This window comes from Hyperolius riggenbachi, chromosome 2 (genome assembly GCF_040937935.1).
Source record: "Hyperolius riggenbachi isolate aHypRig1 chromosome 2, aHypRig1.pri, whole genome shotgun sequence".
Classification (NCBI taxonomy): domain Eukaryota; kingdom Metazoa; phylum Chordata; class Amphibia; order Anura; family Hyperoliidae; genus Hyperolius; species Hyperolius riggenbachi.
The window spans coordinates 317,624,374-317,648,725 of NC_090647.1; the positions used below are offsets into that span (position 1 = coordinate 317,624,374).

A 24,352-nucleotide genomic window follows, 5' to 3' on the forward strand; every position below is an offset into this window, starting at 1 on the left:
TACATTGTGACATATCTTCAGTCGTGTCCTATGAAAAGATATAATACAATATTTAGGCTAATGTGAGAGTTGTACTCACTTCTGTGAGATACTTGCTTTCTATTATTCATTTATTCAGTAGGTACAACAAAATACCTTGTGGGATTAGTGAGAGATTTGCAGAGTGGAGGCGAGGTAAGAGCTCTCCACTCTCTCAGGAAACTTGTCAGGTTTAGAGTAGGGTTATTTTTGTCCTGAGAAGCTGAGTGCCCCAATGCTTTAAATATACAGAGGCAGTTCCTAAAAAACAGATGGTATAATGACTGTGGGGGAGGATATATAAATCAGGACAGCAGAACAATTTTACTGCCATAGTGAACTGAAAGATCAGGGAAAGAGGTGCAGCCATGCCAGCAAAGGCTCCCATTAAAAAATCCCCAGCTAAAGCTGCAGCAAGTAAGGCAGCACCAGCACCAAAGCCTGCTGAACCAGTTGTGGAATCTCCCCCTCCTGTAGTAGAACCTCCCCCAGCTCCTGCTCCAGTTGAAGCCCCTGTGGCAGAACCGGCTCCAGCTCCTGAGACCCCTGCACCAGCTCCTGAGGTCCCCGCTGAGGCACCCGCTGAGGCCCCTGCACCACCTGCTGAGGCTGCTCCAGTAGAGGAAAAAGCTCCAGAACCAGCACCAGAACCACCTAAACCAAAAGACGGTATGTGTTCTGCTCACCTGTGCATTTATCATGCTGAGAGGCAGTGAGTAATGTGACATATTAATGGATACTTGCTGTGTGAGTTCCTCCTCTACAGTACATTATCATAGCTTTAAAAAGCAAATGAGGATTCTGCAACATTTCACACTTGCCATGCACTTGCAGGATTTAGGGCCATTCACATTGGCCGCATTTCCGATTGCGTTTTTGGATCCCCGAAATTTGCAAGGGCACCGCGATAACAGTCATTTTTCATCAAGTGTCGAAGCGATGCATGCTGCATTTTTCTTATGTTTGATAATTGTTTTTAACTCCTCGCAATCCTGTGATGAATCGCGGTAGGAAACACGCATGGTGTAAATAGTGATGTTCACATTACATGATGATCGCATTATCGCAAAAGTGATGATCGCATAGGAAACACGCTTGGTGTAAACAATGATGATCGCATTACACAGCGCCTTTGCGGTGCTGATCGTGATTTTCCATGTAAAAGGGCCATTCTTGTGATGATACTGACACAATCAAACTGACAGCAGCCAAACACTTTCTGGATATATTTTATTCTTAATAGAGTAGGTGTTTGATGATGAGATTAAAACATTGAGTGAAGTGAACCTCTATTAAAATCTTTGGTGCTCTGAATACATTTTTGATGAAATTATTGATTAAAGTTCATTAAGAAAGGTCTTTCTGCTTTTGATTGAGAGCTATAGAGCATGGGCATGAGTGGTGGGGTATTTCCAGCTGCATAGCTTTGTACTGCATTGAACAATACAAACCTACTGGTGGCTGTGTAATAAGTTATTTTCAAACAATTTTTTTAAATGTTAACAATATCTTGTGTTGCAAGATGGTAAGTGAAGTAAATGATTTGATGGAATGATAATGGAGCTAAAGATTTTTTTGTTACCTGATCCAACATAGCTCTTATTGAAGAAAAATCAGTTAACATGGGCAGACAGCACACATGAAGTTTGCACAAATAGTGTATCTTACTTTGTACATTGCAAACAGAACAGGCAAAGTTGCATGTACAAAGCGAGGTATGCTATTTTGTGCAGGACTGTCAGATCAATGAACTACAATTGTAAATTGCTGTCAGTGAGTTATTGCTCTATGTGCATTGTTGTTTGCATTATGAAATTAGCCGTTGCCCTGTTGCAATGAGCAGTGTGTGGCCATCCAGCATATGTTTAAAGTATGTGACCTGGCAGCTTAAATGACAGGTGGGGTTGACCTTGTCATGGCAGCAGTGGAAATTTTCATGGAGAATAACAGGTTTACAAGTGAAGGCATGTTAAGTGAGGGGCCCTCGGCCAAGTCTGCCGACTTGCCAAGGCACCAGAGACTTTACAGTTACTTTCATATGAACTTAGCACAATTTTGCAAGTCGTGAAGTTCAGTTTGCGGCCTTATTGAGCAAATGCAAAGTAACACGTTTCTGTCACTATTATGTTGGTCATTTGTGAATCATGCTATGTACATATTATATCTAAATACGTACCAGTGACCCTGAATATTGCACAATGCTGCATATTTGCCTTTATTATACCATGGAACACAAGATAAAGAACCAAACTTGTTTCTGATAAGATAGCACAAGACAGGATCATGGTTGCAAATACTGAATGAATGTCATTGCAATTTGAACTAACAATCATAATATAAAAAAAAAAAAAAAGTTTGGGAAAACAGTTCCATTATCATGCCCAATAACATAATAAGAGTTGTGTCATTCTGAACTGTCCCATGATGTTGTGAAGTAATAAAAATGATGCAAGGGAACTGATTGAGGTTTTGTTTCCTGTGCAGCTAGAGTATGACGCAGTTCTGTTGGAAACATTTAATCTTTTAGCAGAGATTAGTATGGCCGGAACACCCTGTAGTAAAGCTAACTGAACATAGAAGTACAAAAACAGATTCTTAAAGGGGCATTATAACGACAAATTGGAAAATGTAGAATAAATAGGCACACATACTGTACACTTGTCTCAGAGTAAATGCGCCATATATTTTTTACTTCCTGTGGAGCTGTTACCTACAACAGGTGTTCTAATCCGACAGCTCTGAAATAACTGACAGGTTTTGGAATAGTTCATCCCCTCAAAGAGGATTTTCAAAGTTTCTTCTTATTGTTTAAAAAGCACTTACTGGAAAGGGCACGTACAAGCATACCATCCAGCCTGCCTATTCATGTGCCCCTATTCACGCAGCTGGAGTGTGTCACTATCATTTAAAGAGGAGCTGTTAGGTATAAGGTCTCAGAGAAAATAAACACATATATCAGTAGCTAAAGATTGGCTGTACTTACATTACATATGCATTTCACTGTCCACGTTTGTACTTCACAGAATTTGTATATAGTATATGCAGAGATAGATGCTCCTGACAGCTCATGGCAGGCTCCATGTTTTTCTGTCAAATGTGTCGTCATGTCCTGCCTGATTCCTGATCACAGATAAGCTCGTTCTTGAACAACACGGTGTGCAGTGAATATTAATGAGCCATGTGGCTAGGAACAATAGCTGACTCCTGCAGAGTACTCTGCCCCCAGATTTATCAGTGCTACACAGCTAGACTGATTACAAGCTTCTGTAACGTCTCATTAGCAGCCGAGGGGAGGGCCCCAGAATGCTTTGCAGTTTAGCTGCGGCTTGCGTCTTTATGGGTCTATAACAGACTTGCTGATAAGCACACATCAAAGGTAACTGAAATGTTTATCTTCACTAATGGCTTTTGAGCTTCCTTCTAAACTGTTTAACACAGGAGAATAGAGGTTTAAATTAGCTTCTGCAGCCTGACAGTTACTCTTTAAGGAGTGCATGTGAAAGTAATAGAAACCCTGAGAATCCCCATGAGGAGATAGACTAGTCCAAAATTTGTCAGTAAGAGGTTCCGAGTTGGTAGGTCATAATATATACTGTAAGTGACAGCTACATAGGAAGCAAAAACGAGTGCATCACTCTGGGACAGATCGACTTCTCATGTATGTGTACATATGAATTTTAAGTTTCACAGTTTTTCGCTATATTCCCCTTTACAGATTGAAAATTATGTATAGGGTAGAGTGTGTATACAGATGTCCCCCGATGTCGCACAAAGATCCAATATGCTGGATCTTCAGTAACAGCAACCTTGACCATATTGTCACCCAGCCCACTGGATGCTGCTCAATACTGTCATCCCTCCTCCCCTCCCTATAGAAACAGCTGCAAGAGCAGAGCGAGGCATCTAGACAGCATTCTGTAGAGCAGGCCAGGATTTACATCGCAGGAGCCTATAGGCACAGATGTTCGGGCACCCTATACTCCCTCCTCGAACCCACAAACCGCCTGCCAAACCGTACCACAAGTGTACTGGCTGGCCCAGCTGTCACCTCTTTCCTCCTTCCCCTGCCTGATGTAGGTAGCCACAGGTGTCCCGTAGTATTAGGTAGCTAGAGTAATGTACCATATATGCTCCACTTGGGACTTTGCATAGGGAAGGAAGGAGGGGCTGGAGAACAGGAGTGAGCTGCCTCTCCATCATCAGCCGCCTGTAGGCATGCCCCTACAGTGCCTTACTGAAAATCCGGCCTTGCTGTAGAGTATGACTTTTGTAACTAATAATTTATTTAAAGGGTCCCCGAGCAGAGGAATAAAAGGAAACCTGAATTTACCTGGGGCTTTCTCCAGCCCCTCAAACCCCACGAGGTCCCTTGTTGACCTTATGAGTCCCCTCCATGGAACTGCTGGCAGCTGCGTTAGGTGCCCAACTTCAGTCTTTTGAGAACCACGCATGGGCAGGACATTTACAGCGCCAGGCGCGTGATCGAGCTGGGTGCATGACTGGCTGAAGTCGTGCTCCTAACAGAACCACCAGAGGGACCACGGAGGGGACCCAGAGGATGTTGAGGGACCTTGTGGGCTACAGGGGGCTAGAGGAAGGCTCAGGTAAGTTTACATTTTCTTTTTATTACTCTGCTTAGGCTGAAGGGTAACGCTACGCTGCAGGGTAACACTATTCCAATGAAAGTCTATGAGGCATTTCATACCTGGCGATTCGCTAGAAGTCGCAAATTTGACACTTGGACAATAGCGCATTGTCGTGCAACATGTGCGGCGACCGGAAGTCGTGTAAGTCTATGACGACACAGGTTTTTTAACATTTCGGCATTCGCGTTGCGGTGCGAATGCATGGAGGTGTATTATTTCAATACACTTCCGCACAATTCAAATTTAGGCCACGGGAAGTGAGCGCTAGAAAGCAACGCTCCCATAAAGCCGGTTAGCAGGGTGACACCGGCCTCACGGTCCCTTTAAACTGAACTTGTGTCCAAATCCTGTGAAGTAAAGCAAACCTGTGAAAACATTACATAGGTGGTCTTCTTGTGATTGGACCATGCCTGATTTCAGGATCACTTTTCACCATATATAGCACAACTTTTGGTTTAAATAACAGGATAATATTGCTGTGTGTACCGACAAAGAGCTCAGTTTACTGATAACTGATATACTAAGCACAGCGCACTATGGGCTTGATTCACTAAACCATAATAACTCATATCACGGCCGCGCTAGCGTTTTTGCAATCGCAAATGTTTGTGCGCAAATATTCACGGTTGCGCACGAAAATTTTTGATTGCGTGCGAAAATGCAAAAATGCTAGCGCGGCCGTAATATGAGTTATCATGGTTTAGTGAATCAAGCCCCATGTATGTAAGCCCACTTACAGCAATGCATTCAATCCATGATGGCCCACTAGGAAATAATTACCGTATATTCCGGCGTATAAGAAGACTGGGCGTATAAGACATCCCCTCATATACTGGTGCTGTGTATGAACAGATACTGGTGCTGTACTGTATGTGGTACCCAGTATATAACAGTATATAGGCGATTGCCAGCTTGGATTGGTCAACTCTCCCTCTCCCTAAGTGGGTTGGTCAGCATTCCGTGCCTACCTGTTTAACAGAGCGGTATGGAAGAACAGATTGTGCTGTGCCCATGAAACACGCCTCTTTCACCCTTCTGCCCCACCCTTGTATCCTATTTATCTCCTTCTCTGCATCTCAGATCTCACACATGTGCGCCTGTGCCACTCCACTACAGTCCTCAGCTGCGAGATCCGAAAGTCGGTGACAGGATGGGACGTATCACCCGGCATCAATGACACCAGGCGTATAAGACGACTCCTGACTTTTCAGATGATTTTCAAGGGTTAAAAAATAGTCTTATACGCCAGAATATATATATATATGTGATTCCTGTCCATCATAGTGAAGTTTCATGCTCCTACCAATGGTTGCAGTGTTTGTCATTTAACAGGCTAGTTATTAGCTAATAGGTAAGTAGGTAGGTGGTGCTGGCCAGAAAGATAGACTCACCCCCCCTCCCCCCCCCATTTATTTTCTGTAATTACAATCACTTGGACACAAAACAAGAAGGAAGACAAGCCTGGTACACACATTCACATTTTATTAGTCCATTTTACCACTTCCATGTAGGATAAGAGCTCACCCTCAAAATCTCTTCACTGTAATCAAAATCTGTTGGGCCTCATTCTACATGCAGGTGGTAAGCTTGGCCAGGGAAAATTGCATGTATGTATCAGGCTATAGAAAGCAATAAATGAGATAAAAACTGGAAGTCTGCCCTCTCTCCTGCACTCTGTGTAAAGGAGGCCACTAATCATCCAGTCTTTATCATCCAGTCTTACCAAATATATGTAGTAGGAGAGTAAACTGAGCGAATATATTGCATGGATACTTTAGGCAGTCCCTTATATTACATAGAAATGGTAAGACTGGATGAAAAAGATTGGATCATTAGTGGCCACCTTGGGTTTAATTTTGACCTGAGTTTCACTTGAGTTAAGCCTGGTATACATTTTCAATTACGATTGGCCAATTATACCACCTCCATGCAGGATGAGCGTTGGCCTACACAATCTGTCCATAGTATTCAATAATTGTTGATCCTGATACTAAATGGATGTGGTAAAATTGGTCTTTAAGCCTGGTACTCAAATCCAATTTTGATTGACCATTGATTGACCAGTGAATGACCAATTTTACCCCCCCCCCCCCACCCATAAAGCATGGAGGCTTTGTGGGGGGTCATGTGATGCAGTGTAGCCATGGAGACACAATGCAAGAAGTGGCGATTAGGGGAGTGTGAAACCTCTGCTTCCTACCACTCTGCAGAAAGGGAGGAGGGAAGGTATTTTATAACAGCTACATTAAAATCACAAATGAGAGACAAGATATGTTTTAATGCTACATGTATGCACTTGTCTTTACCAGCTCTTCCACTTGGTTTTTGAAAAATAACTTAAAGTGCACCTGAACTTGCACAGGACAGAAGGAAAATATAGAGAATTGCACTCTGTATGTATTTAGAGAGTATAGCCTGTTTAATTCCCCCTCATTCGTGTCTAATCACAAGTTGTAATTTGATCTCTCCCCTGTGTCACATGACTGCCTATGGCAGATAAGCTCATTTGAAAGCACAGGCTGTATACAATATGTCTGCTTCCATGAATCAGGAAGTGGAAACAGTGCAGATTTATTTTAGGACTTGTATCAGCTGTAACAAAGAAATGTTTTTTTTTCTTCAAATGTTGTTATGCTTTTGTGTATTTTTTAGAGCAGAGATGACGTTCTGAATTTAGGTCCACTATAAATGCTGATCCATTTAGTCATGGGGGTGAATGGGAAGTACCAGTGACCTCAGCCAGCAATGCAGAAACTTTGCTCTGAGAAGCAGAGAATATTCAGAGGTCATCAATCCACTCTGTGACCCTTCTCTGTATCACTCAGGGGTCTGCACAGCTGGATATTTGGTGCTCATTCAACAAAACATTTTGGTGCTCACTTTCCTGGCTTGTTTCCTAATTCAGCATTGCATTTACTTAGCGGTAGCATCTCAAGTGCAGTGAATGCATCTTGGACCTCACATATTGGCAGGAAATGTGAACACTGGTTCCAAAGTGGCTCAGAGAGGTGGTGGCAGAAAATCAGTATCAACATCTCTAGTGATATTCAAGTAAGAGGCAAGAATGCTGTGTGGAAATGCCAGTAGTGGACAGGAGAGTACAGTTGATGTCTGGAAATATTGGCCTTCATTCACTAATCCTGGAGAACAGTGTAAATCCTGTGTGACCCCACAAGTCTCAACTGGATAAAAAAAAATAGTATTTGGTAGAAAAACATACCTTCAGCTGTGCCATATCAGATCATAGTGAGGAAGCTAAACAGTGAGTGAAATAACTGTCATGTAATTGCAGTAGCAGACATGCACCTGCAGTGAGAACTTTCTGACAACAACCCTGGAATACCTAGACACATAAGAGATGCTGTAAATGATGCACAGGACTACAATATCTACACTGCTATTCACTGAGTCTTTTAGCAATCCCCATTATCCTCAGATGTGACACAGGAATGCCCATTTCTAGGAGAATTCTGCTGCGCATACTCTGCATGTGCCCCCCCGGCTACCAAAACCGGGGGGGCTCTCTGACTGCCAAGAGAGGCCGGCTCTCTGGCTACAAAACTGGGGGAGAGGCTTTCTGGCTATCAAGGTGGGAAGGGGGGGTTCTCTAATGGTTAAAACAAGGGGGGGGGGGGAGGCTCTCTGGCTACCAGAACTGGGTAGCTCTCTGGTTACATAAATGTGTTGGGAGGGGGGGGGGGCTTGGGCTTCCTGGCTACCAAACCTGGGGGGCTCTCTGGCAATCAGGCAATGGGTTACAAACTTTACCACCAAACAGCAGACTATTTATTTATGTACAATAAAGTATTTAGTTTCTGATCATGCCTGGGAGTTGCAGGTTTTTGTTAGATGATAGTTGATTCTTCATTAGCATCCCTTTCTTATGGCTTCACTGATCTAGAACAACTGTGCTGCCAGTGATGCCTGAAAGTCAGGCCTTGCATGCATGTTCCTGGCAGAGCAGGATCATCCACCAGGAAACCCAGGCAGGTGCTTGGGGCCTAGCGGGTGTCAAGGGGTCCACCTGCCACCTTCTCTGACCTCTCTCCACTTCAGCTTACCAAGAGGACCACAAGGGGACCCCAAATCTACTACCTTGCCTAGGACCCCATTACATCTAATCCATCTCTGGTTCCTTTGAAGTAAAGCTATGGATGAGCATGCCAGCCATGAATCTCAGGCAGCTAAAAAAAAAAAAAAAAAAAAAAAAAAACAATGGCATTGATCATACTTTTTTCATGACATTGTCATTTTCAACTATTTGAGATGATTTTAGGCGTTTAAGCAGATTTTTGCTATTCTATTGGCTTCTGTTTACTAAGCTCAGCTGTTACAATGATGTAAGTTTGCTGTGCTCGTTGTAAGAAGCATGGAGACTGGAAGGGAGCTGGGCAAGTGACAGATCTCATTTAGAATTTATAGCACCTTGCTCATGTAAAAATGTAGTGGCTCATATAGGTCAGTGACAGAGCTGCTTCTAGGGTTACCTTTCAAACATACGCCCAAGCATGGAAAATGGAAAACCATGCTGTATTAAAAATAGAATAGAGATTTATATTTCAAGCACACCCTTGTATGGAGAATAGCTAGGTACTAAAATTTACAGTGGTGTTAACATTTTTAGAGCGTATTTCATTTCTTCTTCTTAATAAGCATCTAGTAAAGTAAAGTAAAGTGGAGTGAAGTAAATAAGAAGATGGTACCAGCTTGTACATTGCTCTGCATTTTACATTCAGATTTATTGTAGCATGGTGCACTACTGAATGTTTGTACAAATGCATGCAGCAATGCATGCCACAGAGCATTACATAAGAATAGCCCCATTTAAAACAAAGGGTCAGTTGTACCCTATGTACTGCGGGGTGCTTTATAATGTAACACCATACTGCACATTGTGTTCATGGGAGGTTGCCTTGCAGTTTTAATTGTTAAAAAATGTCGCAACGCATTAACTTACATTATAGGTTATTTAAAACGCTATTTAGCGTGTTATTCAAACAGCGCTGCAGCTTACCCCACCTGCCTGTCCCACCATAGAACCAACAGACTTTGCAGGATGATTGGCTCAGGCAGACGTGATGATTACAGAGGCTGGACTGTGCGCTGAGAGCCCCATAGGTCCGGTGCTGTTACCGATCCCCAACCTGACCAGAAATCATATGGAGCACAGTGCGAGCTGGTCAGGCAGAGGAGCGGTAACAGGGGTTCTCAGCGCACAGTCCTGCCTTTGTAATCATCGCGGCTGCTGGCACTTGCCTGAGCCAATCATCCTGCAAAGTATGCTGGCTCTATGCTGGGACTTTACTACAGGCTGGAGCCTCCGGGAGGGGTAAGCTGCAGCGCGGTTTGAATAAAACGCTAAATAGCATTTTAACTTTATCAACGTTTCCATGCGCTATTTATCCCGCACCATTTTTCACTGGGCCCGTGTCTCCATACTGCGCATGTGAGAGTCCACGCTCCTGGGCAATGCCATGTGTCTTCAGGAGTACTCGGATGCCCAAGAACTTCCAAGGCCTTCAGAAGAAACATGAAGGTCTCTTTGCCATTAAAGGAAAACTGTAATGAGAGGTATGCCATATTTATTTCCTTTTAAGCAATACCAGTTGCCTGGCAGCCCTGCTCATCTATTTGTCTGAAGTAGTGGCTGAATCACACCAGAAACAAGCATGCAGCTAATCTTGTCAGATCTGTCAAAATTGTCAGAAAAACCTGCTGCATGCTTGTTCAGGGCTTGTTCATTCATGGCTGAATGTATTAGAGGCAGAGGATCAGCAGGATAGCCAGGTAACTGGTATTGCTTAAATGGAAATAAATCAGGGATGAGCAGAAACTATGCCAGTGCAAATTTACGCATCGTAGCTCGCATCTACACATTGTAGTTCGTAGGTGAAGTTTCAAAACTACGCTTACGAATTTACGCATAGCAAAGTACCGCTACGCGTAGCTTAAGCTCACTATGCGTAGTTAACAAGTGTATTGTGTAGTGAACTACGAATGCGTTACTCGCGTCTAATTTTCCGCATGTGGTTGTATGCTTACAAATTGACGCATTGGAAAGGGGAATATACGCATAGAAGAGTTCCTGGTATAAGCATTAAAAGAGGTATTAGTGCGTGTCACAGGAGCCCTCAGTGGCTGACCGCACTTAGCCTTCTAAACGGTGCCAGCGCACAGATCGTGCGAACTCTGGTCGCAGTCAATGCGCAGGAACCGTTAAGAATTAGCCGCAGACAACTCAGAAGGGAGCCTGTGAGACACGGGTGATTACAACGTCACCCACTGGTTCAGAGTAAACTGCCACCACCGCGGTTACTATGGGACCGTGGGGCCCACTAACTGACTGACTAATCCTGCGAATAAAACGGTTAAACACACGATATCCTGTCTAGCCAACAACAAACAAACAGTAGCGTATCTTCAGAGACCCGGGATCATTTCTGTGTGTGCTGATAAGCCGGGTAGCGGAAAGTGAATGACTTGGAGAAAGTCGTTTATTCACGCAATATAAATAATTAATATATACAGACAATTATGAAAATCAACAATTATGAAAACAGTAATAGCCAGTATGAAAAATAAAAGAAGGGAGAAAAATACTTAGTTGCTGGAAAGATGTCCTTATTGTGGGAAGAATCATAAAGTCCTTGGTTTCAAAGTCCAGAGTTCAGAGTTCAGACCAGGTGGATGCCAGCATATCCTCAAGCTGGCATCTGATGAGTGCAAGATGGTTCAGTGTGGAGGACTCTGAGTTTTTGTCCTCAGCCATTCTTATGCCCCTGCTTCAGTAGGAGGGAGTGAGGGCGGGGAGCTATACACCTCCTTCAAAGATGAGATGAGCCCTCCTCTTGTACTGGGGCTAGAAATCATATCTACCCATATATGGGCTCTATCTCACAGAACCGTACAGGTCAGGGCAGATTTACTAATATTTCCAGATCTGCCTCGATGTACCCAGCAGTCTGATACCAAACATGAGGGGTGGGACCCCTGTGGTACCAGTAGGGCACTGTTGGACTGCCTAACGGGCAGTCTTTACCTCAGAAGGTTCTGAAATGTGCTCAGAACCAACGCCAGGCAGGGCCCTACCTGCTCTGTTAGTTTGGAGGGTCTGCCAGCCTGGCAACACAGAAAATATGATACATATAGCAATTTATGGAATATGAGAGACCCCTGGGATTTATACCAGGTCATTCCCAGGCAAAGGTTCTTTGAAGTTGGCAGCAGCAAGCCACATGTCGGCTCCCTGCTGGGAAAAGGAGTCGGAGTGTCTGAGTTCCCTCACTCTACATTTGGTTCTGTCATGGTGTTTGTCACCTTATACCTGATGGATGGGCCATCAGCACAGCTTGAAGCCAGGGACTCTCTGGGCCCAGGCTCATTAGCATATCAAAAGAGCCAACCAGCATTTGGAATGGTGCTCTCTTTGCTAAGAAAAGGACTGCAGACCTCCTACACAATAAATCCAGATTGTACCGATTTGAAGCGCAATCGACGCAGGAATCGAGTGCGATCGTTCTTTTCTTCACGGGCGGTTCCAGGACGCGCCTGCGTCCCCGCAATCGTCCGTGACAGCCCCCCCCCTTGTCCGTGGCTTAGCCACTCATCCGCAAGATGTGTGGCGGCGCCGCTAACCTGGCTGACGGGCCTCGAGTTGCCGGTACGGCGGGAAAACCTATTGGAGCCTGTGGCTCGGTTCCCCTGGACCGGTCGCGGTCTGCTACCCTCAGGGTTGACCCAACATGGACCGTTCTGGACAGGGCGTTTGCGCCACTGCAGTCGGACGTGGTGTCTGCCGGGACTGCGGACAACGGGCAGTGGGTTGGTTAGGTCAACAGCCAGCCCACGCAGGGTTCCCCTGCTGAGTGGCTGTGGACCTAAGGGAACCCCGCGGGAATCCCTGGACCTGCCCAGCTCCTGACAGACGGCACATGCCCTGCAGTAGTTTGCTACATCCCTGTTCATCCGGGGCCAATAAAACTGGTTCCGAATACCGGCGAGTGTCTTGCGGACCCCTGAGTGCCCTGTCAGAGGATTACCATGTGCGGATTTCAGCACATGTCCCCTGAACGCACTCGGGACCACAAGCCATTTGGTATTCGCGTGGGATCTACCTGTAGGGGGCTGTGCAGACTCACTGTACAGTCTCCCACCTTCCCAGTACACCTTGAAAGCGGCCCCGTCTGCGAGGGGCTCAGCGGCTTGCTGCATGAGCACCTCCAGGCTTGGGTCACTTTGTAGTGCGGCTGAGAATACGGCGCTGTCAGTTTCAGCCAACTGGCTCATGTCACACGAGGCCAGCGGCTGAAAGGTCTCATCCCTGCGGTCAGAGGAGGGGGAGGAGGCCGGAACCCCCTCCACCTGTTCTGAGCTCGGGTTCTGAGCAGTGCAGCTGCGCGGTATTGCTAGCACAGGTACACTGTCAGAATGGCACAGACGGACATTACTCGGATCATCATTGCATGCAGTAATGACATTGACAGGTATAGACATTTTTTCATTACAGACAGGTTGTACAGGAGACTCAGGTACAGTTACAGCATCATCACAACAGACAGTCTGTACCTCAAACTCAGGTGCCTTTGAAGCAGGCACTATTGAACCTGGTACCCTTGAACTGGGCACATTCAACCCACCTCCCCCTGGTGCTCCCCCAAGTGTATAAAGTACCTGGTGGTGGGTGGAGAGTCCGTCTCCTTCCGTGAGCGACAAGGCGGTCGTGGCAGGTTCATAGTAGGACACAAGCTTGCCCAAATCAGTCCCTAGCAACACAGGAACTGGGAGATCCTTCATAACCCCAACAACCCTTTCGTGGACCCCTCCCACTCCCCAATCCAGCTTCACTCTGGCGTGGGCTATGTGGAAAAGGGTGCCCTCTACTCCAGTAAGGGCAAGGGATCGGCTGGAGCTGATGCTCTCCTTTGGCACAAGATGTGAGTGAACTAACGTGATGTCTGCTCCGGTGTCTCGAAATCCGGTGACAACTTTGCCGTTCACTCTAACAAGTTGCTGCTGGTCGGTTCGGTCGCGGATTTCCTGTCCGCGTGCAAACAGGACAAAATCCGATGATCCAGGCTGTGGTTCGCTGGCGGGTTGCCTCTGCTGTGGGTGAGGTGCAGGTGATGCAGATGATCCAGGTGCTGGTGGTGTCTGTCTCCGCTCCGGACAGTCGAATTTCATGTGTCCGGGCTGGCGGCAGTAGTGACAGGTGACCTCTCCAGGCGCTGCGGGCCTGGGTGCAGCAGCTGCGCTGGGTGGCCTCTGTGGCGGACGGCTCACAGGGGCAGGAGGGTCTGCCGAGGTATTGGGCTGACCTCCTCTCCAGCTGGATGGGACAGTTCTGCGTGTATCAGCTAGTGTTGGGCGAACAGTGTTCGCTACTGTTCGGGTTCTGCAGAACATCACCCTGTTCGGGTGATGTTCGAGTTCGGCCGAACACCTGACGGTGCTCGGCCAAACCGTTCGGCCATATGGCCGAACTAAGAGCGCATGGCCGAACGTTCCCCGAACGTTCGGCTAGCGCTGTGATTGGCCGAACGGGTCACGTGGTTCGGACCCGAACGCGCTCTGATTGGCCGAACTGTCACGTGGTTCGGGTAAATAAATACCCGAACCACGTCATATCTCCGCCATTTGTCTGTGGGTTTAGCTTTGGGTAGGCAGGCAGGGTAGTTCGCGCTCCAGCCACGCTAGCCAGGGTCCCCCCCAGTCATTGTGTGTCGCTGCTGGGAACAGTAGTACACCGCTCGTTCAGCCACACTATATAGCATTCTGTGTACTGTTCTGTGTCTGCTGGGAACAGTAGTACACCGCTCGTTCAGCCACACTATATAGCATTCTGTGTACTGTTCTGTGTCTGCTGGGAACAGTAGTACACCGCTCGTTCAGCCACACTATATAGCATTCTGTGTACTGTTCTGTGTCTGCTGGGAACAGTAGTACACCGCTCGTTCAGCCACACTATATAGCATTCTGTGTACTGTTCTGTGTCTGCTGGGAACAGTAGTACACCGCTTGCTCAGCCACACTATATAGCATTCTGTTTACTGCCACTCTGTGTACCTCGCTCAGCCACACTATATAGCATTCTGTTTACTGCCACTCTGTGTCTGCTGGGAATAGTAGTACACCGCTTGCTCAGCCACACTATATAGCATTCTGTTTACTGCCACTCTGTGTACCTCGCTCAGCCACACTATATAGCATTCTGTTTACTGCCACTCTGTGTCTGCTGGGAATAGTGGTACACCGCTCGCTCAGCCACACTATATAGCATTCTGTTCACTGTTCTGTGTCTGCTGGGAATAGTGGTACACCGCTCGCTCAGCCACACTATATAGCATTCTGTTCACTGTTCTGTGTCTGCTGGGAATAGTGGTACACCGCTCGCTCAGCCACACTATATAGCATTCTGTTTACTGTTCTGTGTCTGCTGGGAATAGTGGTACACCGCTCGCTCAGCCACACTATATAGCATTCTGTTTACTGTTCTGTGTCTGCTGGGAATAGTGGTACACCGCTCGCTCAGCCACACTATATAGCATTCTGTTTACTGTTCTGTGTCTGCTGGGAATAGTGGTACACCGCTCGCTCAGCCACACTATATAGCATTCTGTTTACTGTTCTGTGTCTGCTGGGAACAGTAGTACACCGCTCGCTCAGCCAGAGTATATAGCATTGTGTTTACTGCCACTCTGTGTACACCGCTCAGCCAGACTATATACCATTGTTTACTGACACTCTGTGTACACCGCTCAGCCAGACTATATACCATTGTTTACTGACACTCTGTGTACACCGCTCAGCCAGACTATATACCATTGTTTACTGCCACTCTGATTCTGCTGGGAACAGTAGTACACCGCTCGCTCAGCCAGACTATATAGCATTGTGTTTACTGCCACTCTGTGTACACCGCTCAGCCAGACTATATACCATTGTTTACTGACACTCTGTGTACACCGCTCAGCCAGACTATATACCATTGTTTACTGAAACTCTGTGTACACCGCTCAGCCAGACTATATACCATTGTTTACTGCCACTCTGATTCTGCTGGGAACAGTAGTACACCGCTCGCTCAGCCAGACTATATACCATTGTTTACTGACACTATATAGCAGACTATATAGCATTGTGTGTACACCGCTCAGCCAGACTATATACCATTGTTTACTGACACTCTGTGTACACCGCTCAGCCAGACTATATACCATTGTTTACTGCCACTCTGATTCTGCTGGGAACAGTAGTACACCGCTCGCTCAGCCAGACTATATACCATTGTTTACTGACACTCTGTGTACACCGCTCAGCCAGACTATATACCATTGTTTACTGCCACTCTGATTCTGCTGGGAACAGTAGTACACCGCTCGCTCAGCCAGACTATATAGCATTGTGTTTACTGCCACTCTATGTACACCGCTCAGCCACACTATATAGCATTGCGTACTCTGCCAGTCAGTGTGTATATTGCTGGGATCAGTAATACTCCACTCACCGTCAACCACTATATGAGCTCAACATGAGTTCCCCAGAGACCTCCGCTGTGAGCAGCACTCCCAACAACAGCAACAGCCAACGCCCCACGCAAGCTATAACATCCACCCCAGCAGCCAGTGGTCAGCAGCAGCCCTCCCCGGAGGAGAACGTTGCGTCCATCAGTCCGTCGCCAGAGCGATTAATGAGGGCTGCCATTGAGGAGATGATGGGGCCTGATGTGGAGGAGGAGGTCTGGCTCAGGCCAGCATCCCAAGTTAATGTTGAGGACGATGAGGGGTCTGTGTCTGGGGATGTTGGGGTGGCAGAGGTGGTGGGTGGGTCAGACTCAGGAGAAGAGTTGTATGATGAGGATGATGATCGGGACCATCTGTATGTGCCTCAGAGTCCGACCCCGGAAAACATGTTGTATCGTGTGTTTAGGTACTAAAATCTGCGTTCCCTCCCAGTAGTGTTGGGCGAACAGTGTTTGCCACTGTTTGGGTTCTGCAGAACATCACCCTGTTCGGGGTGACTATATAGCAGACTATATAGCATTGTGTTTAATGCCACTCTGTGTACACGGCTCAGCCACACTATATAGCATTGTGTTTACTTCCACTCTGTGTCTGCTGGGAACAGTAGTACACCGCTCACCCGCCACTGTATAGCATTGTGCTCTGTGTCACTGCTGACAATAGTGGTACACCGCTCACCCACCACTGTATAGCATTTCTGTACTGCCACTGTACTGCTGCCAGTCAGCGTGTACTTTAAGGATAAGTGAAATGAGGAAGAAATCCGGTGAAAGAGGGAGGGGCAAGGGAAGAGGTGTTTCCCCTGACGGTTCACGTACAGGCCACAGGGGAGCACCCAAGAAAACCCACTCAATACTGCCCATGTTGTCCAGGACAACAACCCTCACAGATCCAAAAGAACAGGACCAGATAATTACTTGGATGACCTCTCAAGCGTCCAGCAGTGGGTTAAGCAGCACCAGCACATCACGCACGAGGTCCGAGTCCTCAGCCAGTTAAAGTCTGGGCTTTCTTTGAAGACTGCACTGAGGATGTTACCATGGCGATTTGCAAGGTGTGCAAGACCCGCCTGAGCAGGGGGAAAAGTATTAACAACCTCTCCACCACCAGCATGAGCCGCCACATTCTATCCAAACATCCCACTCTGTGGGCAAACGCGGCAGGACAGGGTACCACCAGCAACACTGCCTCCCTTGGGTTCACCAGACTCACCACCAGACCCGCCTCAGCAGCAGCAGTAGCCCAGCCATTGCGTGGTTCACAACATTCACAAACATCAGACGATGCTGACACTGTCACTTTCCGGACTAGTGCTCTTGAGGTCTCCCAGTGTTCATCAAACACAACAACCAACAGCCCTTCGGTGTGCAGCGCTACGGTTGAGTTGTCTGTCTCTGAGATGTTTGAGCACAAGAGGAAATTGCCAGCAAATGACCCCCGGGCCGTGGCAGTAACAGCCAGCCAGCATAGCCAAGCTTCTGGCCTGCGAAATGCTGCCATATCGAGTGGTGGAGACAAACAGCTTCAAGGGCATGATGTCAGTGGCCATCCCACGTTACGTGGTTCCCAGCCGCTACCACTTTGCGCGCTCTGCAGTGCCTGAGTTGCATGAGCACGTGGTCAGCTAAATAACCCGAAGCTTGAAGAATGCCGTTGCCTGCAAGGTTCACCTCACCACTGACACCTGGACGAGTGCGTTCGGCCAGGGTCGATACATCTCCCTTACCGCGCACTGGGTGAACCTTGTGGAGCCTGGCAGCGATTCCTCACCTGCTACGGCGCGGGTGTTGCCCACGCCGCAAACAGCTGGATAACAACAGCAGCACCTACCTCTCTGACTCCTTCTCCTCCAACGCATCTCAAAGCTGTACCTCATCCGGAAATGCTAACCCAGCACCAGCAGCAGTAGGATCGTGGAAGCAGTGCAGCACAGCTGTTGGCATGCGTCAGCAAGCGTTGCTGAAGCTGATCTGCCTTGGGGATAAGCAGCACACAGGGGAGGAAATTTGGAGGGGAATAAAGGAACAGACGGATTTGTGGCTGGCACCGCTGGACCTGAAACCGGGCATGAAGCTAGACACCTGGCACGAACTGGCAATGTACGCAATAGAGGTGCTGGCTTGCCCGGCAGCCAGCGTTATGTCGGAACGCTGTTTCAGTGCTGCCGGAGGCATCATCACAGATCGGCGTATCCGCCTCTCCACAGAAAATGCAGACCGTCTGACTCAAATTAAAATGAATCAATCCTGGATTGGAAACGACTACGCAACACTCCTGGACCCCAACCAAGTAACATGACCGATGAACATCTGGGATGGTTTAGCGTTTCCGGTCCCTGTTTATTGAACCTCTCATCTGTATTACATTTATGACTGCATGGCGGCAAAAAGCATTGCTGCTATATCCGCACGCTTTTTGTCCTCATGCAAGGCCTGGGTTGTTGTGTCTCACAAAGCGTGGCCTTCTCCTCCTGCGCCTCCTCCTGTTCCATCACGTGTGCTGCTGCTGCTGCTGCTGCTGCTGGGTTACCGTTGCCGGTCCCTGTTTATGGAACCTCTTATCTTTATTACATTTATGACTACATGGCGGTACAAAGCATGCTATCCGCACGCTTTTTGTCCTCATGCAAGGCCTGGGTTGTTGTGTCTCACAAAGCGTGGCCTTCTCCTCCTGCGCCTCCTCCTGTTCCATCACGTGTGCTGCTGCTGCTGCTGCTGCTGGGTTAGCGTTGCCGCGTGGTCCCTGTTTATTGAACCTCTTATCTTTATTACATTTATGACTACATGGCGGTACAAAGCATGCTATCCGCACGCTTTTTGTCCTCATGCAAGGCCTGGGTTGTTGTGTCTCACAAAGCGTGGCCTTCTCCTCCTGCGCCTCCTCCTGTTCCATCACGTGTGCTGCTGCTGGGTTAGCGTTGCCGCGTGGTCCCTGTTTATTGAACCACTTATCTTTATTACATTTATGACTGCATGGTGGTACAAAGCATGCTATCCGCACGCTTCTTGTCCTCATGCAAGGCCTGGGTTTTTGTGTCTCAAAGCGTGGCCTTCTCCTCCTGCGCCACCCTCCTCCTGTTCCATCACGTGTGCTGCTGCTGGGTTAGCATTACCGGTCCCTTTTCCTGGAACCTCTTATATGTATTACATTTATAACTGCATGCCGACAAAAAGCATGTTACCTGTGCAAAGAAAACAGACATTTCCCGCATTTAAAAGACAGTTTTCCCTTTGAAACTTTAAAATCGATTTTCTCAAAAACTATAAGCTCTTTTTGCTAAATTTTTTTTTCCTCTTGTACCCACTCCCAAGGTGCACATACCCTGTAAATTTGGGGTATGTAGCATGTAAGGAGGCTTTACAAACCACAAAAGTTCGGGTCCCCATTGACTTCCATTATGTTCGGAGTTCGGGTCGAACACCCGAACATCGCGGCCATGTTCGGCCTGTTCGGCCCGAACCCGAACAGCTAGATGTTCGCCCAACACTAGTATCAGCCACCCGGGTAGTTGCAAAAGTCTCAGCAAGGTCTGCAGCGACAGTGGCTGAAGCCGGCCTGCGTTCTAACACAAACTGTCGTACATCAGCAGGGCAAATGTTCAGAAATTGTTCCAGGACTATCAAGTCCTCCAGGACATCATAAGACCCTTTGGTGAGGCCTAGAGTCCACTGCCGGAGTGTGGTGAGCAAGCTGCTGGCCACATCTCGGTACGAATCAGAAGGCTTTTTCTGCCAGGCCCTAAACTTCTTCCGATAGGCTTCTGGCGTCAGCTGGTACTTAGTAATGATAGCGTCTTTTATAGCAGCATAATCATTATCCTTTTCCGCAGGCAATTCTGCGAAAGCATCAAGCGCTTTGTAGCGCAGCAACGGTGTCAGATGTCTGGCCCACTGGTCTTGGGACAGACGATACTGACGGCATGCTTTTTCAAAAGACCGCAAAAACAAGTCAATGTCAGTGTCTTTTTCAATATTAGCAAATTTAAATTTTGCACTTACGGGTGCTGCAGCTCCTTCAGCAGGGAGGCTGGGCGGTGAACTCCGGCTGGCCTGTTGCACCTTTGCCATGTTGAGCTCATGCTGTCGTCTCTCCCGCGCCTCTGCGGCATCCCTCTCCGCGTGGCGTTCAGCAGCAGCAGCAGCAGCTTTGCGTTCTGCAGATTGGCGCTCCCGTTCCTCTCGTGCTTCCATGTACTGCATGTACTTTTCCAGGTCAGTCTCCATCAGCTTTTGTAATGCCTGCTGCATTACCGGGTCAGCACCCATGGACAGTCCAGTACTGGCCAGTTCCGGGCGAGTAATGTCAGAAACTCTGGGATTGGGGTCCATACTGACAGTCTGTGGCGTAACTGTTGCAACAGGGCCCGCAGGATGCTCAACCTCTGTACGCCTAAGATCTTCAGCCTCTGGTTCCCCTTGATTGTCAGATGGGCTGGTATCCACCTCAGCGGACACTCCCGGCTCCCGCAGTTGCTGGGCATCCCATCTGGACAAGTCTGCTATCAGGTCCCGTTTTGTCTTGCGGAGGATGCCAATGCCCCTCTCTTCGCAAAGATTTTCCAGGTCTGCTAGGCACATGTTCTGGTAGTTCCCGGACATTTCCATGCCAAATAAAATAAAACTTTGGGGAAGGGGTACTGGCTACACAGTCTCTCTGTATATATAAAAAATATATTGCCTTCCAGCTACACCAACGAATTAGTTCGTTTCTCGATAGCGCTAGCGCTATCGCAGATACTTTCAGCACAACACAGATCTCACCGCTGCCTACCACTGTCACAGGAGCCCTCAGTGGCTGACCGCACTTAGCCTTCTAAACGGTGCCAGCGCACAGATCGTGCGAACTCTGGTCGCAGTCAATGCGCAGGAACCGTTAAGAATTAGCCGCAGACAACTCAGAAGGGAGCCTGTGAGACACGGGTGATTACAACGTCACCCACTGGTTCAGAGTAAACTGCCACCACCGCGGTTACTATGGGACCGTGGGGCCCACTAACTGACTGACTAATCCTGCGAATAAAACGGTTAAACACACGATATCCTGTCTAGCCAACAACAAACAAACAGTAGCGTATCTTCAGAGACCCGGGATCATTTCTGTGTGTGCTGATAAGCCGGGTAGCGGAAAGTGAATGACTTGGAGAAAGTCGTTTATTCACGCAATATAAATAATTAATATATACAGACAATTATGAAAATCAACAATTATGAAAACAGTAATAGCCAGTATGAAAAATAAAAGAAGGGAGAAAAATACTTAGTTGCTGGAAAGATGTCCTTATTGTGGGAAGAATCATAAAGTCCTTGGTTTCAAAGTCCAGAGTTCAGAGTTCAGACCAGGTGGATGCCAGCATATCCTCAAGCTGGCATCTGATGAGTGCAAGATGGTTCAGTGTGGAGGACTCTGAGTTTTTGTCCTCAGCCATTCTTATGCCCCTGCTTCAGTAGGAGGGAGTGAGGGCGGGGAGCTATACACCTCCTTCAAAGATGAGATGAGCCCTCCTCTTGTACTGGGGCTAGAAATCATATCTACCCATATATGGGCTCTATCTCACAGAACCGTACAGGTCAGGGCAGATTTACTAATATTTCCAGATCTGCCTCGATGTACCCAGCAGTCTGATACCAAACATGAGGGGTGGGACCCCTGTGGTACCAGTAGGGCACTGTTGGACTGCCTAACGGGCAGTCTTTACCTCAGAAGGTTCTGAAATGTGCTCAGAACCAACGCCAGGCAGGGCCCTACCTGCTCTGTTAGTTTGGAGGGTCTGCCAGCCTGGCAACACAGAAAATATGATACATATAGCAATTTATGGAATATGAGAGACCCCTGGGATTTATACCAGGTCATTCCCAGGCAAAGGTTCTTTGAAGTTGGCAGCAGCAAGCCACATGTCGGCTCCCTGCTGGGAAAAGGAGTCGGAGTGTCTGAGTTCCCTCACTCTACATTTGGTTCTGTCATGGTGTTTGTCACCTTATACCTGATGGATGGGCCATCAGCACAGCTTGAAGCCAGGGACTCTCTGGGCCCAGGCTCATTAGCATATCAAAAGAGCCAACCAGCATTTGGAATGGTGCTCTCTTTGCTAAGAAAAGGACTGCAGACCTCCTACACAATAAATCCAGATTGTACCGATTTGAAGCGCAATCGACGCAGGAATCGAGTGCGATCGTTCTTTTCTTCACGGGCGGTTCCAGGACGCGCCTGCGTCCCCGCAATCGTCCGTGACAGTGCGTAAAATTTTCTGCATACTGGCATTAAGCATCCGCAAACACTACACTTCGCACTACGTGTAATTGTGTATTTTAACGTGTAGTCTACGAAATGCATGCAAAACGAATATTTGATTTCGAAGCCGTAGTTTGGCAAAGCGTAATTGCGTAAAACTACGCGTAGTTCCAGCGTAGCGAAGTTGGCTGACTACGACCTCCCTGAAATAAATATGGCAGCCTCCATACACCCCTCTCTACAGTTCTCCTTTAAAGCGGAATATAACCCTGCATTTCAACTTTGCTCTAAAACATTATTTACAGCATATTATATGCAAAAAGCATTTTTTTTTTACTAGACCAGCATTGGAAGGGTTACACAGTGCTTTAAAGTTCCTGGAGATTTCTGCAGACGCATTCGAAGCTGAAATAGATACATTTTGTTTACATAAATGTATCTAAGTGTTGAATGTGACTCATTTCTCTGACTGAGAAGGAGTTGGAGGACAGCCAAAGAGTGTGTAACATTTATCAACAGATACATCTAACTAAATAGAATGTAACAATCTGAACTTCTGCATATCTCTCCACGGAACTTGAAACCTCTGTGTTTAACCCTTCCAATGCTGGTCTAGTAAAAAAAAATGCTTTTTGCATATAATATGCTGTAAATAATGTTTTAGAGCAAAGTTGAAATGCAGGGTTATATTCCGCTTTAACCACTTTCCCCTCCACTACAGTATATCTACGTCAGCTGTGGCATCCTCCAAGCCACAGCGACGTAGATATACTGACCTGGCTGCAGCCCTGCTGTGCACGGTCGGGTGCTCTTTAGAGTGCACCCTCCGGCACTGACAGCTGCAATACTAATTGGTGGAAGGGAACATGTTCCCTTTTGGCCAATTAGTATACCCTCCTCCCATGAATGATCGCTGCAGTAGTGAACTGCAGCGATCCTTCATCTGTCCCCCTCGGCGCACATATAGTTAATAAAAAGGCACAAGCAAGCAGCCACTCTCACCTACCTCGTTCCTGCGACTGTCCTGAAGGCTGATCCTACGATCCCCGCTCTGCAGTCTGCCGCATATTGCCGGTAATCCGGGTCCCGGCTTGATGACGTCATCAAGGCGGGACCCGGATTACCGGCAATATGCGGCTGACTGCAGAGCGGGGATCGGAGGATCAGGCTTCAAGATAGTCGCAGGACCAAGGTAGGTGAGTGTGGCTGCTTGCTTGTGCCTTTTTTTAACTATATGTGCACGGAGGGGGCTGCCTGATGGGGGGGGGGGACATCTGGCTATAGTTTCTTGGGGGGAGGGGAGAGGGATATCCAAAGGGGGGTATACATGTTTACTAGGGGGCATCTGAGGAACCAAGGGGAGGGGGGTTTACAAATTTTGCACATCTGGGCACCTGGGGGGCCCATAACTTAATACTGGGGGCACGTTTGGCTATAATGGGGGGCAGCGCTAATTCTGGGAGTACATCTGGCCATAATGGGGGTAATCCTGATCTGGGGACACATCTGGCTATAAAGAGGGGCACTATTCCTTGGGGTGCATCTGTCAATCTATTCTGGGGGTGGCAAACACGGGACACATCTGGCTATGCTGGGGGGGCTAATATTGGGGACACATCTGGCTATACTGGGGGGGTGGGGTGATACTGGGGACACATCTGGATATCTATACTGGGGCGACTTTAACTGGTGGCACAGTTTTTATGTCAATCGCACTTTTTATTTTTAAACAGAAATTGGTCAAAACTGAGAAATAGTGAATTTTTTTTATTTCCCCCCCCTTTTTCCCATGAACATGCATAGAGAGGAACATTTTACTTGGGACCAAATACCCCCCAATGAAAGCTTAGTTTGTCTTGAAAAAAAAGATATATAGATCATTTATGTGGCACGAGTACAGATTAAGTTATTGGTGATTAAACAGGGACACCGCTAAACCGT

At 47.4% G+C, this 24,352-nt stretch overlaps 1 protein-coding gene across 1 annotated transcript in view; it reads left to right on the forward strand.

Annotated features, from left to right (window-relative positions):
- Positions 1–325: 325 nt before the first annotated feature.
- Positions 326–24,352, forward strand: part of LOC137544395 (myosin-binding protein H-like) — a 125,513-nt gene continuing 101,486 nt past the window's right edge. The window contains exon 1 of the mRNA XM_068265462.1: positions 326–687. Within this exon, the coding sequence (XP_068121563.1) occupies positions 387–687 (301 nt within the window). The 5' untranslated portion in view covers positions 326–386. The remainder of the gene's footprint in view (positions 688–24,352) is intronic.